This window comes from Sebastes fasciatus, chromosome 23, assembly GCF_043250625.1.
Source record: "Sebastes fasciatus isolate fSebFas1 chromosome 23, fSebFas1.pri, whole genome shotgun sequence".
NCBI classification, from domain to species: Eukaryota; Metazoa; Chordata; class Actinopteri; order Perciformes; family Sebastidae; genus Sebastes; species Sebastes fasciatus.
In genome coordinates, this window is record NC_133817.1 from 4,541,489 (window position 1) to 4,561,056 (window position 19,568).

Below are 19,568 nucleotides of genomic sequence, written 5' to 3' on the forward strand. Positions count from 1 at the left end.
ATTTCATTTTCAGTTATGATTTGGGCTTCCAGCGATTATGGAAACAAGATAGTCGAGATAAAACGATTATTGTGTGATTACGCAATGATGCTCTTGTTTGATCTTGTGTTATAAATCCAACGCAACCGTTTCATTTATAGCGGTGTGGCGGCTCGGTGTGTGGGAGGATCCCCTCGTGGGACCTCTCCTCGGCAAGGGCCAGCCAGCGCCGCATTACCTCCGTGGCGGTACAACGTGACCGACTCTAGGTCAGCTTGGAAAGGCCCGGGCTGAAGGTGGCTCCGGCCGTGAGCTTTACAGCACCCCTCGCCCGGACTTCGTTGCTTCCCCGGGACCGTGGACTTAGTGCTCACTGCGCCCATAGACGGTATATAAGAAGTGGACAAAATGACCCATTGGTTTGTGGACTGCCGTTTTGAAGCCTCAAGTTTGGCATTTTGGTTGTCGCCATCTTGGTTTCTTGCAACCAGAAGTGTTACAATTAACTTTCATGAACTGAATCACACTGTGAAAGGGTTTAAGTCGTAAGATGAAAACGCCGACAACTCCCAGACCGGACAACGCCGTGGTAGCGTCCTGTCAATCACAAGGTAGCCACTAAAGCCCTAAAGCATCCCCTGCTTTATGGTCTATCTGACTCTAAATGGGACCATAATTTACTAAATGAACATCATGCTGTATTGAAGAAGACTTGAAACTAGTGATTGAGACCATAAACTCATGTTAACAATGTTTACTGAGGTAATAAATCAAGTGAAAAGTAGGCTCATTTTCTCATAGACTTCTATACAATCAGACTTCTTTTTTTAGCAACCAGAGGAGTCGCCCCCTGCTGGCTGTTAGAGAGAATGCAAGTTTAAGGCACTTACGCATTGGCTTCACATTTCAGACCCCGGAGTTGCCGACTGGCTGCCCTGCGGGGCTCCCTGCTCAAATGCAACCGAGGCAGACTGTCCTCAGTGGATGTCTGCAACCTACCCGACCTGTCTGGAATCACCGACCCCGTATTTTTTACCTTTGTGGGTGTGACCTTTTTGTGTCATCACCATTCATACATACACAACCAATGTGTTTATGATTCAATTATTTACTAAAGCGCAAAGTTCCTCATAGATCTAGTATCTTAGTTTTGGTCTCAAAGTGCACCAGATTGATGCATTTAACATTAAAATATACAAGATCTTCTTCGGGAACAGACCCCCTTGAGGGTTCGAGGTCCACCCACCACAGTCTGTCAAAATCCTGAGGGATACACTGTTCCCCAAAAGGCTATGGCATGTTCCGAGTTCAGCTCGAGCCAAGATGACAGAAAGAGAGCCTTCATCTAAAGTAAGAATCCAAGAAAATCAAGACAAGTTTTTTTGAAGTTCATTAAATGCATGATGTTGCCAAAGTCAGTGAGTAATCCTGTTAAATAATCGTGATCTCAATATTGACCAAAACGATGGTGATTCGTGATCAGCTCATGGATCTATCAGTTCGACTACAGTATGCAGTATCCAGAATGAAGGAGTTGGGTTCGTGCTCCACACTTTCCTCTCTCCTAGTTCGATGCTGTCAGATACTCTGAAGACCTCCATTCTCCTTGAGATTAAATTGCCTGTCATGAAGCACAGTGGCTGACTGGCAGCTCCTCTGCTCCTCCAAAAAGTACATTCTGGAAAAAAGACTCTCGAGGAACATAACATAACAGCCTTCATAACGACGTCCGCTATCGATTCCGAACCGTCTGTCAGCCGCCACGCGGGTTTGACGGACTGAGGGGAAGCCGTCGCCTAAAACTTGTACGGCTCCATTATCGATGCTGAACTTTTGATAGGAAACGGACAGCTCTGACAGCCCGCTTACATTAATTCACAAATGGCTCGTTTGACAAAGAACAGGCCCAGGAGCAGCGACGCCGCCGCGCTGCATAGTGTCATATAAATCATCCTCAATTATGCAGAAAAGCAAAACAATCCGAAAACCATCAGGCCATCACTTGACAAGAAAACCTGCATAATCATATCAAACCCGGGGTAAAGAGTTTCCATAAATTTAGGTTGTCGCAGCACTTTGCCGGTCTCTGTACCAGGCTGTAATAAATTCTTCCCTTTACAGAGTCATTTACATTCTCAGCTGTCACCGTGATTAATGTGGTACTAATTTGAGAATAATTCCACGCCGAAAAGACAAAGAGCAGAGCCGCTTCTTGTCAGAAGAGGAAATGTCTTCAGAGATGGATCTCACTTCATGAGGAGGGAGGAAGGGATCATTAACAGTATTTGAGTGACTGTCTGAAACAACGCTAAAAATACTGAGAGGAAAACTAAGTCTTCAGCGGGTGTTGCGTTAGTTTTAATTGCTGGCTGACAAGTGCTAATTTAACTGGCGAAGGATTCGTTTCCATTTAGTGCCTGAAGTATGGTTGGCTGAAAGATTTAACACAGCAGGTGCACGGGCTTGTGTTTGTGTAATTCAGCCGTGTAATTGGCACACCGCAGTGTCCTTCTCAGCAATATGTTTTGTGTTGTAACTATACTGAGGCTGGTATTTTTTCATAGTATGGCCATTTTAAGGCTGCACTAGGCAAGATTTTTAAAGTCTGACTGTAAAATCTGCGGAAAAAAAAGAAAGCAGGGACACTGCAGATCCAAATAAAGTTTCACTGTCAGGGCTACCTGGGGATTCTCACCACAAATCAAAACTTCTAGTGACTCTTCTGGAGGGAAATTTGTTGGCATGATGTCACTCTGTGTTCATTTGAATGGTATCATAGGAATTTAATACATTAGCATCAAGGAGAACTTTGGGGTAGTAGTATGAGAAATCATTCAAAATTAATTTGTCAGGCTCAACTGTTACAAACCGAAGTTAACACGATAACACATTAACGCGATTTGCGATTTTTAGGTTGTAGCTTGCTCGTGGTACGTGTCCACAGGATCCGTCCTTTCCACTCTTGCCATTCATTGTCTAATGTAAGCAGCCGTGCAATGCATTCTGGTAGCGTGGCGGTGCGATTCGAGAGCTGGAGCGTCACGACGGCAGTTCCTCATTTTGCATAAAGTTGAGGTCTAGTCTACTTTATGCAAAATCACGGGCGTCTGACGCGACTCGCCGCATCTCGAAACTCCAGAGAATCTTTTTAAAATAGACGTTGTTGAAATCAAAATAAAGACAGATTCAGCAGCTGCGCGGCTTATTTCTCGCCTCAGATGTTTTCAGAAACACATTTCGGTGAATTATTTTTGTGAAATAAGAGAAGAAAGTTTCCAAATTAGCCGCCATGTTGTTTCCGGTTTGAAAGCTGGGAGCAGCAGCCCATGGAGGGAAAGCGTTCGTCCAATCAGGTGCCGAGTGTGTTGTGTCTAGTGGCAGCACGTCAAGCGTCCAATGCCAGGAAGCAGCGCGTGCCCTCGCAATAAAAAACGCCCCGGTGGACACGTACCATTAGTTTTAAAGCTCACGTCTCGCGCAGCTCGGCTCCATGTCAGCTGCTTCTCTTTTTAACACAGTGAAAGTGATCTATTGACTGTATATTAATATACCAGCAACATTACTACAGTTTCAATGTCTGTATCTGTAGACTATGTTACGGACATGAAAAAAGTAAAGATTTATTTTTAAATCAACACTTCCTGCATTCATTTCAAAATAAAAGCCCTCAAGCATTTTTTTTCTCTGGACAGAATTCCTTCATTTGTTAACACAAGGCTTTTATTCTGAAATATTTGCAGGACAGTGTTGTAGAACATGCAGTGACTTGCAGAGCTCCATGAATGAATATAGTAAGTTTTAATGGTGGATTATTATTATTATTTACATATTATCACACATTTCTTAACCTTTCTCTGTCTAAAATAAATATAAATGACATTTATAATTAAATTAAATTATGCCATTATGAAAGGCAAACTCACAAAGCAAATACGCCTAGGGCACCTAAATGGCTAGCAGCGGCCCTGCAGATCATTACCATATATATTCTGGTCCTGCCCTGTTTTGATCACTTATTGGAAGAGTTGACACCAGACTTTAGAATAGATTTGATCTTCAATACCTATACAATATCTAACAAGTGATAAACTCTGAACCCTTATGGCAATTCTGCTGGTGGCACATTTTCTTCTTCTTCTTTCTTACCCTCCAGGATTTCTGCATTTACAGATTTTAACGCCGCAGCTCAACGTCTGTGCATGTCAGACGCCGTTCATCACTCAGAGATTTTACTCCACACTGACAGACCGTATTCCCCGCCGCGTCCTGGGATTTGTAGTAGCCAGTCGCTGCTTTTGTTTACGCTGTGAATCCTCCACGGTGTTTCCAGTGTGTATGAATGCATTTATGATATGGAGCGATAGAGGTCATTATAGCTGGGAGGTTCCCGCTTTATGTTGTTGCTGTTTTCCCCCAAAAGCTCTGCAGGGGTGAAGAAGAAAGCTCCGACCCCTCGCTGCTTCAAGCAGCCCGCAGAAAGATTTGAAACTTAAGAAAATTTGTTTCTCCAGCTGAGTTCAAAGGTGCGCAAGATAAATCCGCTGGGTAATGCCGACCGCTTTGAACAGGTTGTTGTTGTTGTCTTTGTGGATCGCACACCTCTTCTCCTCTACATCTCTGGTGTTGCTGCACCGCTGGGAAATGTGGTTAATAATACCATTTGCCTTTTAATGAAAATGTGAGGCGACACTACGTGGTAAACATTCTTTTTGTACAATGAATAATGAGACATATTAATGATCCCTGTTGTGGATTTCTCTGTAAGGACCACAATATATGGAGATAAGTAAAACCTTCAAATATATATATAAATTTATATAAACAAAACAAGTTTATTACCTGGACTCTGCTGCGAAGCATCCAACGTTACCAAAGCTGCTCTTTGTCCGCAGAAATCTTTCCAGGCGTTCATGTTAAAGAAGACAACAACAGAAAAGATACGTTTAACGTTCATACTTTAAGGTCTTATCAAGATCTGCTAGTCATTCCTGGATGTTAGACAGGCTTGTCTCAGAACCCATGACCACTAAAAGAAAAAAACTATATATATATCCCATTTTGAGGTCCCGACAAGTCCCTGAATCAATAGCCCCAGGCTCCAGGCTCCCGGCTCCAGGCAGGTGTGGTGCGGGCAGTTTAAATAATTAAGTACATGGAGAGAGGCAGAACTGAAGTCTACGGGTCGTCATAACACAGTGAAGGATATGGGCATCGTGTTACAACGTTAAAAGCAGGTAATTGGAGTGAGTAATTGTCCAGTTTGGGTGCTCAAAGTGGCTTGAAAGTGCTAAGGCGACATGGCAGCACATTGATTAAAGGCCCCCCGGGGGTCCAAGCACCGACTGTTTTTAGGGATAAAGGCAGCGCAGACGACTGTTACAGAAGCCACAGCCGGTTGACTTTGAGGAGCTGTAAAGTGTGCGAGGTCAAATTCAACAGGTTCGAATACGGCCGCATGAAAGTGTTTTTTTTGGTCCGTAAACTTACCTTAGTAGTTTTGATCTTGTTCCCCGTAGCGCAGCTCCAACCCTTCTGATCAGGAAGATTTTTGCATTCCTCTCCGTCAAGGCACGGATGCATCTGACACCACCACTTCTGCTCCACTATCGAGGCTGGTGATGTAGAGAGATTTAGAGGTCAAAGAGCAGATAGTGTCTTTGTTCTCTGTAATAGTGATGTCACAATACCAGAAGTTTTAGTAGTTGATACCGATAACAGTGAAATTCCACGCTTCTTGATAGCAATTCGATACCACGGTAAAAAAACGAATAAATCCCATTTACTTCAACATTCAATCCTTTATTAAAGGCCTCGACGGGTCAGGGCTGGCGGCAAAAGGGCGACCTACTCAATATTAGGCAGGCGGTCGTAACATTATGGCTTGTTGAGGCTGAAACGAAGCATCTCCTCAAATAACCGTCATCGCTGTGTCTCAACAAGTCACGTCACATTTCACATTTTGACAGCTGTCTCAGGTAAATGATGCAAGATTAGCTTTTTGACTGGCAACACTCGCTTAAAATTAGTCGAGCATTCAACAGACTCTGTTGTTGTCGTACATATCCACAATGTTCAAGCCGAGAACTGGAAAAGGAACTCCAGCCAGCTGAGGGGAAAACCTTCAGCTGCAGCGAGCTGCCTCCATAAAAGAGCACATTAAGCTTCTGCTACTCCATTGTACAAGACATCATTTAAATTTGGCATATTACAGAGGTCATTATCTACGTTCCACATCCCCCCTCCACCGGCATTAGTGTTCTTTGCTAATGAAGAGGACTGTTATTATAATCCACACATAACACCGGAGCCTCACTAGACTAAATTGCACAGAATGGATGCTTTATGACATGAGGGAATCAATTTGTACCACCCAGCCGGGGTTATGGCGGCGGCGTGGTGTAAAACGTGCATCAGGTCAACTGCAAGCAGATGGCGGTTGTGTAACAGCATCTATTAAAAAGCCACAAAGGTTTCCTCGTGAAATGAAATGGGAGTATTGATAACCAAACATGCATAAAGTGCACGGGATACGTTTCACTTAACAGTTAATGACGCTTTAAAAACACGAGGGCAGCTCAGACTGAAAACAGCTGGCAACGAAATATAGATTTATACTTTTATTTATTTTATTGTCTTTGTTGTAGCGGTTAGAAATCCCTACGAATCTTTGCTTTGACCTTGAGCTCATTTTCATTATTAATCAGTTGTTTTTTTGCACTTTTTTTGCACTGATTTAAGGCATTTATCCTTAAATCAGAAGTTAAAAATGCCTTAATTGCAATCATGTGCCAGGATTGAAGATTACAGTGTGAGTGTTATGGCTGAGTGTCTTTGGAGTGTGGCCAAAGCATACGCAGTAGTTCTGGAAATTGTGGACATGAGCTGGTTCAAACAAAACAGCAGATAGTGAGTTGTAATTTTGCTGTTAGTGCAGAATTGGAAACCTGGTAGTTCTGTCTGACTGTCTACATGTGACCTTACAAAGGTTCTTTTACACAGATAATTGATGATCAGGGTAACTTCTCCACCAGATTCTTTCAAGTTTTCTTAACTTCGACCACAACATGTTGCGATCAAGACACTTTTTTTAGAAACGTTATTCTGTGGCTACCTCTCTCAATTACACATTCAAATCTATTCGAGTTTTCTCAGACATCCGGAGGTTCATTTGTCTTCACATGAAGAGGAGATTGTCTCACACGGAGTGGAGCTAAAAGGTAATCCCTGGTTGTAGAAGAAAGAATAATTAAAAGGTTAAGTGCTGAACATTTTTTTTTTCTGAGATCACCCGTGGAGCTTTAAACTGAAGCCAGTGGCTCACAGCTCTAATTTGCAGAAAATGTCAATACTAAAATGTCACGGAATAGGTCAAACACGATTGGGTCCAGAGTTTAGCCAGAAAACCCGCGCTTTTCAGACCAAAGTGAAGCAGCCACTTCGGCTGAGTCGGGGAGTCTGACACATTAGAATGCTAAGAGAACCTCCGAGCCATTTAGCATCAGGCAGTGGGGCAGCTTCACATTCATTCATTGGTGATTAAAAAAAACACAACCTCAGGAGCCTCTTCGTAAGGACCCTGGATTCACAACGCAGTATTCACTCAGGGTTTCCGCCAGAAAAGTTGTTAAGCCAGGTGGCCAAGTGTTTTTTTTTTTTGGTCACTAAAATGAGAATAGCTGGTTCGCCTTAAAGGTCAGCCCACCTTCAGCGAGCCGGAGCCAAAGATGATGTCTCTCTCTCTGTCTAACGTTAAGCTCACAACCTACGCACGGAGTTATTCCTTAAAGGAGTTTGCTACTTCTATAACACATTTGAATCAATTAAAATATTTAATCACAATTAGTCGCATGAGTGTCTTGCGTGATTAATCGCATATTTGTTATCGGTTTAAAATGTACCTTAAAGGGAGATTTGTCAAGTATTTAATACTCTTATCAACATCAGAGTGGGCAAATATGCTGCTTTATGCAAATGTATGTATATATTTATTACTGGAAATTAATTAACAACACAAAACAATGGCAGATATTGTCCAGAAACCCTCACAGGTACTGCATTTAACATAAAACAATATGCTCCAATCATAACAAACTGCAGCCCAACAGGCAACAACAGCTGTCAGTGTGCTGACTTGACTATGACTTGCCCCAAACTGCATGTGATTATCATAAAGTGGGCATGTCTGTAAAGGGAAGACTCGTGGGTACCCATAGAACCCATTTACATTCACATATCTGGAGGTCAGAGGTCAAGGGACCCCTTTGAAAATGGCAACGCCAGTTTTTCCTCGCCAAAATTTAGCGCAGGTTTGGAGCGTCATTTAGCCTCCTTTGCGACAAGCTAGTATGACATGGTTAGTATTAATGGATTCTTCAGGTTTTCTAGTTTCTGGGCCCGCTACTTAAATTGTTATAGATTTTTTTAGGTGACTAAAATACATTTTGTTGTCGGTCCCGTCCACAGTAGTACATCACTTTGCTTCCATGCCGGTAACTCCCGTCTGTTTCTCCAAACTGGGGGCGCTCCGACCGTCATCTACTGTAGGTGATACACTGACTATGGATAAGTACGTCATACAACTCCACTTCAAAACACCCAAACTATCCCTTTAAGCCAGGTGAACACTTAAATCTTTCTGACAGTTTGAAGACCAAAACATTAATTTAAGAAAATAATAACAGATTATTTAGAAATCCACAGCATATGAAGATTTTAATGTGAAATTTCTACATTTAAATTTAGGAATTTAAATTGAAATGGTGTAATTATAATATGCAGTTATCACCAGTCCCTTTCTCGTATTGCATAAAAAGGTCTTTGTGTCCGTAGTATGGTGCAGTAATAAAAATCACTTTTTTCCTTATTAGGATTTGTTCATGAATAATCCAACATGTAATTACCTATTATTCCCATGCAGCTGTAATTTGCTATGATAACAAACTGTGACGTTTATAAATGATCTCAGACTGACTGCTCTATCTGACAACATTCTCAGAGAAGAAATTACACTTCAGTGAGTTAGTGTGTGCTTAGAACACTTATCGATGATCTCAGCAAAACTAATCCTTAAGATTTGTGGAAAGGAGAATCAGCAAAAAAAGAAAGAAGAAGAAGAAGGGGCCATGAAATATTCAGCCGGATCGTACCATCTACGCAGGACGGGGCGGCTCTGGTGGTGCCGGCCACTTGCCCGGGAAAGCAGGAGCACTTCACCGTTTGCGACCGCTCCTCGATTTTGTTCTTGTTGCAGCAGCGATGCAACGCCACCACCTCGCAGGTGCCCGTCGGGACATGGTGCGCTGCTGGAGAAAACAACAGGAAAAGATGGAATAATCAGTAAAGATTCAAGTCCAGCGGTGCAGTAGTCATTTTCCCCTCATCTACACACCCCCACACTGCCGGCCTTGGATTGGAGTCCCATAAGAATATCTCTCTTGGGTCTCTATTGTCTGCTCTGCATTCATCTAATCTGTCTCAATAATGAAAAAATTACCAGGGAGAGCAGACTACCATTTTCCTTTTGAAAGGATCCTTTTATTACAGCAGGTTCAATCTTCCTCTCTTTATGTGCATTATTCTTTTGAACGTATCGTTTTGTTTGAGTGGCTTAAAGTTTTTGAGGATGAATGCTGGTTTTCATTCACACACCTCCGCTGTGTAACCCAGGCTTTCTGCTATAAATCTGCTTTCTCAGAGCGCAGGCCAAGATAGCTCTGATAATATCGCTGCTGTTTGACATCAGGGTTATGTTTTGATTTGACAAACTTCTTAAAGAGTCACAGAAGACGTTAAACAACTGTTTTCACAGGCTGAGTGGTACCAACCCCGCCAGGTAGACTGAATGTGCAAGATCAAATGAGAGCCCTTGAAAAGTGTTCAGTGTTTCCCTCAGAACTTTCCTTTTATCCGATTTAAAACCCCTCAAAAAGTATGGGTCAATCTCCAAACACACTTGAATATATTTCCCATAATGCAACTCCATAGCATCATTCCTCAGACCCTCCCTGACTGGTAACAATGTACGCTCGTACAACAGTTCGTATGATATCTTACCAAAAGTTATTCCTCATTTTTCATGTTTTCCTACCAATATCAAGCACAAGTGACGATTACCGCTCTTTACATGCATACAGTCTTTTCAAAATAAACTCTCACAGGAAACAACCTGGTTAGGTTTCGGCAACAAAACTACTTTGATAGGTTCAGGAAAAATATTGTAGTTTGGGTTAAAGTTATTCCGGAAATGGCGTAACTTAAGTACGGAAGTTACGTGACTAAAAACTGCTTAATTAAGTTCAGGAAAAGATCACGGTTTGGGTAAAAATAACTCCAGAAGTGGCGTAACTTATGTATGGAAGTTATGTGACAAATAAGTCAACGTTGACTTCTGGTTTCACACGTTTTCTTTTACCCATTCATCCACGCCGACTTCTTCCCTACGCTGCGTCTGTCTCGGATGTAGCCTGAATGTAAATATAACTTTTCTTTGTTTACAAGAAAACTCCACTAGGCACCTTTAAGCTCCTGATGACATCATCAGGGTTATTGTCTCAGACTTTATAGAGCTCCCTTCAAAGCCGCAAAAGATATCGTACCTCAGTTTTCACAAGCGGAGTAGTACTCCTTTTGACGAGTAAACTAATCATCATGTGTAAAAATTGGTGGAGTTTCCCTTTAAGACCATTTAGTACCTGCAGCAGCTTTAAACAGTGTAGTGGTAGGTGGTAACCAATCAGGATCTGGTATTGCAAACATCATTAAGAACATTATTTTCATCATGATCAGTGTATATCTGATGAAAGAATGGTACCTTTTAAATAAATAATAAGTCAAGTATGAGATGGTAATGATTGGAACTGATACCGCTCCAGATTTCCCACAACAGGCAGCAGCCTTTAAAAAAATTCAGATATGTGAAGGGGGAAAGTGCAGCGCTGCAGTATTTGGAGCCAATTTCCAGATCACGCTCCATTGTCTGAATTATTTAGAGCCTGAGCTGCTCCATTCTCTTTTAATTGCATGTGACATTTTCTTGAGGTGTCCTTCTGCTGAGCTACTCGCTGCTGCTGCTGCTGCTGCAGTAAACAGTAAATCTGAAATGACTGCGTGAAACTGGTCCTAACTGTCTGTACTGTCGCGCCTCAACCAAACCCAGTTAATTACGTTGTCACTTCGCCGTGTCATATCGGCGGACGGCAGCGCTTCCCAGCTGCTGTAACAAGCAACCACTGAGACTAACGGTGATGGAGTCGGCCGCTCTGCTGAGACTGAGTGATATTAAATCTGACAAAGATGTTCTGCAACTGTTGAGCGTCACTATACCTCTGAGATTTACCTGTTACTGATTTTATTTAGAGCTCAGAAAAACATTTACATTCAGATGGAGTCTAATATTGCTCGCACCATATGTTTTTCCTCCTCCTACACTATTTGGGTTACCGACTGTCTGTGATTTCATAGCATCAAATATTTCACTGATGGCTGCTGCTAGAAAATATCAGCGAACAGCAGGTAGAAAAGGACAAATGCTGTATTCGAAACCGCATACTATACTAGTAGTACGTATTGCCAAGATGTAGCATGTAGTATGCAAACAAAAGCAAAATCTACAGTATGCCCAAAATACCCTGATGTCATACTGATTGGGAAAAAATCTCCAGTATGCATCCAGGACCAGTCTACTTCACCTACTGTATCCCTGAATGCAAAGCGCTGTAGCGGTACAGGCTATGGTCACAACAACAGCAGCCAAAAACAGCATGTTTTTCGTAGCTATTTCGTCACTAAGGCTGCAGTCAAAAAGTATTTTTGCTTAAGATGGTTCCTAACGGAGTGAAATGACGTATCTAAGGCCCTGTCCTCCGTGATCGGATCACAATTGGACAGCTTTAAGTATGTCTGTTCACACCTGGCATTAGAATGAGTCTGGGAATGAGTGACCACTTGTGATCTGATCTCACTTCCCCGCTCTATATGCAAATAAACGGGTAGTAAACACACGGCTAATACAGCAGCCACGCATGTTAATCCCAGGTCTGACCAGGGCTTAAGTAGCTTCCTCCTTATCGCCTTTAGCATAGGATACACCGGACCGTCCTTTACCAAAGGAAGGGGATAGTATGTACTGTATGCAGTATGTACTGTATAATGCGTTCCTCAGTAGTATGCAGTATGTACTGTATACTGCACACTGTGTTCCTCAGTAGTATGCAGTATGTACTGTATATTGTATACTGTGTTCCTCAGTAGTATGCAGTATGTACTGTATACTGCATACTGCGTTCCTCAGTAGTATGCAGTATGTACTGTATACTGCACACTGTGTTCCTCAGTAGTATGCAGTATGTACTGTATACTGCACACTGTGTTCCTCAGTAGTATGCAGTATGTACTGTATACTGCACACTGTGTTCCTCAGTATTATGCAGTATGTACTGTATACTGCATACTGCGTTCCTCAGTAGTATGCAGTATGTACTGTATACTGCACACTGTGTTCCTCAGTAGTATGCAGTATGTACTGTATACTGCATACTGCGTTCCTCAGTAGTATGCAGTATGTACTGTATACTGCACACTGTGTTCCTCAGTAGTATGCAGTATGTACTGTATACTGCATACTGCGTTCCTCAGTAGTATGCAGTATGTACTGTATACTGCACACTGTGTTCCTCAGTAGTATGCAGTATGTACTGTATACTGCACACTGTGTTCCTCAGTAGTATGCAGTATGTACTGTATACTGCATACTGCGTTCCTCAGTAGTATGCAGTATGTACTGTATACTGCATACTGCGTTCCTCAGTAGTATGCAGTATGTACTGTATACTGCATACTGCGTTCCTCAGTAGTATGCAGTATGTACTGTATATTGTATACTGCGTTCCTCAGTAGTATGCAGTATGTACTGTATACTGCATACTGCGTTCCTCAGTAGTATGCAGTATGTACTGTATACTGCACACTGTGTTCCTCAGTAGTATGCAGTATGTACTGTATACTGCATACTGCGTTCCTCAGTAGTATGCAGTATGTACTGTATACTGCATACTGTGTTCCTCAGTAGTATGCAGTATGTACTGTATACTGCATACTGCGTTCCTCAGTAGTATGCAGTATGTACTGTATATTGTATACTGCGTTCCTCAGTAGTATGCAGTATGTACTGTATACTGCATACTGCGTTCCTCAGTAGTATGCAGTATGTACTGTATATTGTATACTGCGTTCCTCAGTAGTATGCAGTATGTACTGTATACTGCACACTGCGTTCCTCAGTAGTATGCAGTATGTACTGTATACTGCATACTGCGTTCCTCAGTAGTATGCAGTATGTACTGTATATTGTATACTGCGTTCCTCAGTAGTATGCAGTATGTACTGTATACTGCATACTGCGTTCCTCAGTAGTATGCAGTATGTACTGTATATTGTATACTGTGTTCCTCAGTAGTATGCAGTATGTACTGTATATTGTATACTGTGTTCCTCAGTAGTATGCAGTATGTACTGTATACTGCATACTGTGTTCCTCAGTAGTATGCAGTATGTACTGTATACTGCACACTGTGTTCCTCAGTAGTATGCAGTATGTACTGTATACTGCACACTGCGTTCCTCAGTAGTATGCAGTATGTACTGTATACTGCATACTGCGTTCCTCAGTAGTATGCAGTATGTACTGTATATTGTATACTGCGTTCCTCAGTAGTATGCAGTATGTACTGTATACTGCATACTGTGTTCCTCAGTAGTATGCAGTATGTACTGTATATTGTATACTGTGTTCCTCAGTAGTATGCAGTATGTACTGTATATTGTATACTGTGTTCCTCAGTAGTATGCAGTATGTACTGTATACTGCATACTGTGTTCCTCAGTAGTATGCAGTATGTACTGTATACTGCACACTGTGTTCCTCAGTAGTATGCAGTATGTACTGTATACTGCACACTGCGTTCCTCAGTAGTATGCAGTATGTACTGTATACTGCATACTGCGTTCCTCAGTAGTATGCAGTATGTACTGTATATTGTATACTGCGTTCCTCAGTAGTATGCAGTATGTACTGTATACTGCATACTGTGTTCCTCAGTAGTATGCAGTATGTACTGTATATTGTATACTGTGTTCCTCAGTAGTATGCAGTATGTACTGTATATTGTATACTGTGTTCCTCAGTAGTATGCAGTATGTACTGTATACTGCATACTGTGTTCCTCAGTAGTATGCAGTATGTACTGTATACTGCATACTGTGTTCCTCAGTAGTATGCAGTATGTACTGTATACTGCATACTGCGTTCCTCAGTAGTATGCAGTATGTACTGTATACTGCATACTGCGTTCCTCAGTAGTATGCAGTATGTACTGTATATTGTATACTGCGTTCCTCAGTAGTATGCAGTATGTACTGTATACTGCATACTGTGTTCCTCAGTAGTATGCAGTATGTACTGTATATTGTATACTGTGTTCCTCAGTAGTATGCAGTATGTACTGTATACTGCATACTGTGTTCCTCAGTAGTATGCAGTATGTACTGTATACTGCATACTGTGTTCCTCAGTAGTATGCAGTATGTACTGTATACTGCATACTGTGTTCCTCAGTAGTATGCAGTATGCGGTTTTGAATACAGCCAAAGTGAAATTTAAAAAGCAAAAAGACAGAGCCAGGAAAGGGAAGTTCTGTTTTGATTATTCACTCATCTTTTGATAGCATATCTGCTCTAACAATCCCCCCCTCGTCCGTGCTCACACAGTACATAAAAAATAACAGGTAGTACCAGACGCCCAAAAGTAGCGGGATGCTTACTCGTGCTCTGGTCCGAACAAGAAAAAGATATGAAAGACAAACACGCAACAAGCCGAGCCACTTCAGATGTGAGAGAAGCGCTGTCAGTATCTGTCTCTGAAGGACATGCTTCACACTGAGAGGCTGTGGTTTTTTCCTGACTGGATTTTTGGAGTTCTACCTGCTCAGATTCCCCCTGCCAGCAGATACAGAGAAAAGCTTTTCACTCGGGAATCAGTCGGTCCTGCAAACCAGCTTTAAACCTGCTGCGCAGCCGCTGTGACAGAGAGGATCCCTTCGGCCCCGGCCCCGGACACGCTGCTGCTGCGGTTGTGTTTCATAGATGTGTGTCTTTCAAAGTTGTATACGATAAAGCGTGATGCCATGAAATTTGAATAAACCGGATTCGGGGACGTCCTGGTGGCCTGGCGGGTAAGAAACATACCATAACGGAACCGCAACATCCCCAGCTTGCTTCTGGCTGGCGACCTTTGTTGCATTCCCTTCTCTCTCTACCCACGTGTCCAGTCTGCATCTCAGCTGTCTCTATCCAAGAAAGTCAAAATGCCAAAAATAAAAGTACCCATGCATGAAAAATTAAAGAAATGTTTTGGGAGAAGGACATGGAACTGTAGGACATTTACTGAACTCTTAACTACAAGTTTTGGACTTTTTTTTTTACATGCAAACAAAACCAAAATGAGTTTTAATTCTCTAAACTAAACACTTAACTTTGGTTTCATTATTATCTCCATCAGGAAGTCAATTAATGGCAGTATCAAACAGGCAATTAAAGTTGTTCTGAGAAAGTGTGAGTCACCGCAACCACGAGAGGTCCTTGAGCAAGCAGCCATAAATGAGGACCCAAAATATTATGCAGTTTGGTGAGATTATGCGAGATTAATCATGGACGGACATGGAGATGCACACACGCATACGGGTGCTCATTTATGGCTGCTTGGTAAGGGACCTCTCGTGGTTGCGGTGACTCACACTTTCTCAAAACACCTTTAACTGCCAGTTTGAAACTTGAGGTATCAATTCTGAAATATATTTTTTTAATGCCAGAATCAATATATTTGCTTCATTTGAGTCTATGCAGAGTTAGAAGGAAGTTACCGCTTTTATTGTTGTAGTCTGAGTAACGTGACGTCATATCCGTCAACCAAAACAAACCGCAATGAGCCGAAACATCAAAGCAGATAACGGTCGAGGGTCTGCGTGGATACGAGCTGCACTCTCACATTTCAGATCCAACGTGGTAAACACTACACATCCAGTAAAGGATGGAAACACTTTGGGTTTCACACATTGACATCACGGCTAAAGCTGCATGCTAACTCTGTCACGGACAGGAAACGTTATCGTATCGTGGTAACGTGCGGTCGGGCCGGCCGTCACTCTCATCTCCGTGGTCAAATGGGCTGACGCTACAACTGTAGAGCACCCATATACTGACGTTTATGTTAAATGCATTCAAACGGCCCCGATGGAGCTGACCATGGATGGATAAAGAGAACGGAGCTGACGGGAGAGCTAGAGACGGACTTAGAGAAGTTAGAGGAAGTAGACACGTTTGACTACGTCCGGTTTTCAAAATAAGGTGTTAACAAAGGGAACTGTATATACAAAATACATCTATAGAAATAAGATTGATTGGATTGGATTTACCAGAAATATAAAACATTACCTGTCTCTTATAAACTAAGGAGAAAATACCACTAATTAGTGAGGGGAATGTCTTTATTCTTTGGTTTTTGGGTTGCTGGAAAGAAAATATTAACAATTCCTGATAATAATTGATATATTTGACTTTAGGACATCTCTGACTACATACAGGCTGAAAATCAAAATTTTTACTGTATTCATTTAGATATTTTCCAAACTAAAAGTCCCTAGAAGAGTATGATTCAACTTTTCCCATGGTCTAAAAAAGTTAAAAGAAAATTGCAATAAATCATAATATCGAATCACAATACTTAAAAATATTGAATCGGCACCCAAGTATCGTGATAGTGTAGAATTAGGAGATATCTATATCGTCCCAGCCCTAATATATAATGTTTCAAGCTTTTTGAAATGGCCACAATAATTAAATAATATTTAAGATTAAGATCTTGTGGAAAAGAAGTAGAACAGAAATCCACATCCTGAGAAACGAGCGCTATTATCTCCGATTTTTTTACATTTTCAGATTAAATAATTGACAAAAGGAAATATTGTCATCACGGATGTATGAAAAACAGAACCTGACCCTAATGGGTGATTTACTACAGTTTTGTTTTCTCTTGATTGTACCGTTTTAGAGTAAATATTTGCTTTTGAAGATAATTTAATGCTGCAAGTTACAAACAAAAGCCTTCGGGCTTGTTGCATTTGCTTTGCCTGCAGGTAAAAAGCAAGAACATCATGTACAGTAAAACAGGTAACAACAAAGGATAACAAGGACACAAAAGACAAAAACAATGTCTCTTGTAATCATTGTTTCGCTGCGCGTACAGGCCGTTGTTTTCAGTGCTATTTGCAAATTTTGTATCACACACAAGCTGAGAGAGAGACTAGTCATATCAACCATCGCCGGTACAAGCGCTGAATACATTTAAGATATCACAGGATGTAAAAAACGGCGTAATTGTCTCCCCTCAGGGTTAAACCTGCTGGAGACAACAGGATGTAAAGACTGAATATGTTGCAGACGGAGCGAGCAGCGAGGGGTTTCACATGTGGAGGTTGACGCTATATATATATTCCCCCGGATCCCCCTCCATCCATCCACACAACTCAACTCATCCTTTTGTGAAAGTTCCCCTTCAGTTGAAAGGTCTGATGTTTCTGTTTTGATGAAAAATGAAGACGCACTGTTGTGAGCTTTCAGGAACCCACATCCAGTGAGTCAAAGCGTCAATCATCTCACCACGAAAAGAGTTTGTAAACAGAACGCTACCTTTCTATTGGAGCATAATGCAGCGTTGCATAAAGACTAGATGGAGTCAACTTTCAGTAAACTGCAGTGACCTGATGGGTTTTAGGTCAAAATGAGTGCAAAGTAAGTGTTTACTTTGACAGATCTACTGATTTGATGTAGTAAAAGACAATCTCCCGGGGTCTTATTGGCCCACTCTCAGACCGAACAATAACTACATTGTTATAGTAATTACATGATAATTTAACAAATTGCTCTACAGTAAGTGCAATATTTTGCACAAAAAAGTCCAATATGACACATTATTATTGTTAACTATCTCAGGCAAAATTGTCTTTTCTTTTTTTGGGCTCATTTTAGTTTCCATCCATAAACAATTACCTTTAAATGGATAATCACCATAATAATGTTTTTGCCATTTTTCTACCTGTTTTGCCTCCCTTAAAATAGACAATTAGTAATTCTGTCTACATTGTGTTTGCTGTTTGTCGACAGCGTGAACGTCAATACCAATTTCTTGTTGATTTCTTGACTAAGTTATGGCTTTGTCCAAAATATATTCAGAATATCAAGATACATATATTACAAGATATTACAAAACGTGAAGAACTGAATGTGTGAAATGAGCTCGGGCATCACTCATCTGATCCCATCTACCACATCATCCCCTTCTACCTGCTCTAAAAGTCTTAAGAATATATTTCACCCTTGTCCTTAGCTCTCATTTCTGTTGTTGTCGGCGGTATTACAGATGTCTGTTTATTTATCTGACATTTGCTGTAAGGCACTTGATGAAGTTCCAAATAAATATCTATCCATCCAGCAGGAATATTCCCCAGGTGCTGTGACTGCGATCTGCATACTTTCTACTGCTATTTGCTTGTAAAATCAAACACATTACATCACATTAGTGCTGATTAACTTTGCAGAAACTTGAAATGAATTTAATTTGCAGAAAGCCTTTTAAATTAAAGCAATAGTAGACATTTTTGGGAAATCCGCCTTTGTACTCTCTGGCAGAGAGGTAAATGAGAAGATCGATACCAGTGCCCCACCTACAAGCACCGCTAAAGTTCTCTAATTAGCACGTTATATCTCGTTGGTTTAATCTGTACAAAAATCCTAAATGGAAAAACGACCACGATCACTTCAGGAACTTAAGAAAGACTTCAGAGCATTACTGGTACTGGCCCAGGAATAGTCTGGCCTCTTGTACAACCACAACAGATTGTATAAGTTACGGTGAACCCAGTCGGTAACCTCCGGTGCTGAAAAGTGAAGCCAATGAGGAAGTGCCTTAAACTTGCATTCTCTCTAACAGCCAGCAGGGGGCGACTCCTCTGGTTGCAAAAAGAAGTCTGATTGTATAGAAGTCTATGAGAAAATGAGCCGACTTCGCACTTGATTTATTACCTCAGTAAACATTGTTAACATGAGTTTATGGTCTCAATCTCTAGTTTCAAGTCTTCTTCAATACAGCATGATGTTCATTTAGTGAATTATGGTCCCATTTAGAGTCAGATAGACCATAAAGCAGGGGATGCTTTAAGGCGGGGCTACCTTGTGATTGACAGGTCGCTACCACGGCGTTGTCTGGTCTGGGAGTAGTCCGTGTTTTCGTCTTACAACTTTAACCCTTTCATTGTGTGTTTTCAATTCATGGAAGTTAATTGTAACATTTTGGTCGCCTAAAAAATGTCTTATTCAGCATTTGGTTGTACGTAGCTCCACCCTCTCGTGTCACTTCTGGTTGCAGTCTATGGATGAACCCCAAAAGCAGCGTGGAATCAAGTTGCGATCAGAAAGCTGAGAACAAATTGTAACATGAACGTCCAACATTCGATGCCGACTATCAGACAGTATTGTTTTCA

At 41.5% G+C, this 19,568-nt stretch overlaps 1 protein-coding gene and 1 long non-coding RNA gene across 3 annotated transcripts in view; one reads left to right on the plus strand and one right to left on the minus strand.

Moving 5' to 3' along the window:
• Window positions 1–19,568, plus strand: part of LOC141762090 (uncharacterized) — a 119,542-nt gene that overhangs the window by 97,394 nt on the left and 2,580 nt on the right. The gene's annotated exons all lie outside the window — the stretch shown is intronic.
• The window catches only part of LOC141762089 (chemokine-like protein TAFA-2), an 82,207-nt gene that overhangs the window by 1,118 nt on the left and 61,521 nt on the right, over window positions 1–19,568 (minus strand). Inside the window, exons 3-5 of one of the 2 annotated variants that reach the window (XM_074625953.1) lie at window positions 9,126–9,278; window positions 5,467–5,591; window positions 4,819–4,875 (exon numbers count right to left, since the gene is read on the minus strand). In XM_074625953.1, the coding sequence (XP_074482054.1) occupies window positions 4,846–4,875; window positions 5,467–5,591; window positions 9,126–9,278 (308 nt within the window). In that variant the 3' untranslated portion in view covers window positions 4,819–4,845. Of the gene's footprint in view, window positions 1–4,818; window positions 4,876–5,466; window positions 5,592–9,125; window positions 9,282–19,568 lie in introns of both variants that reach the window. The other variant, XM_074625952.1, reaches the window with a different exon arrangement.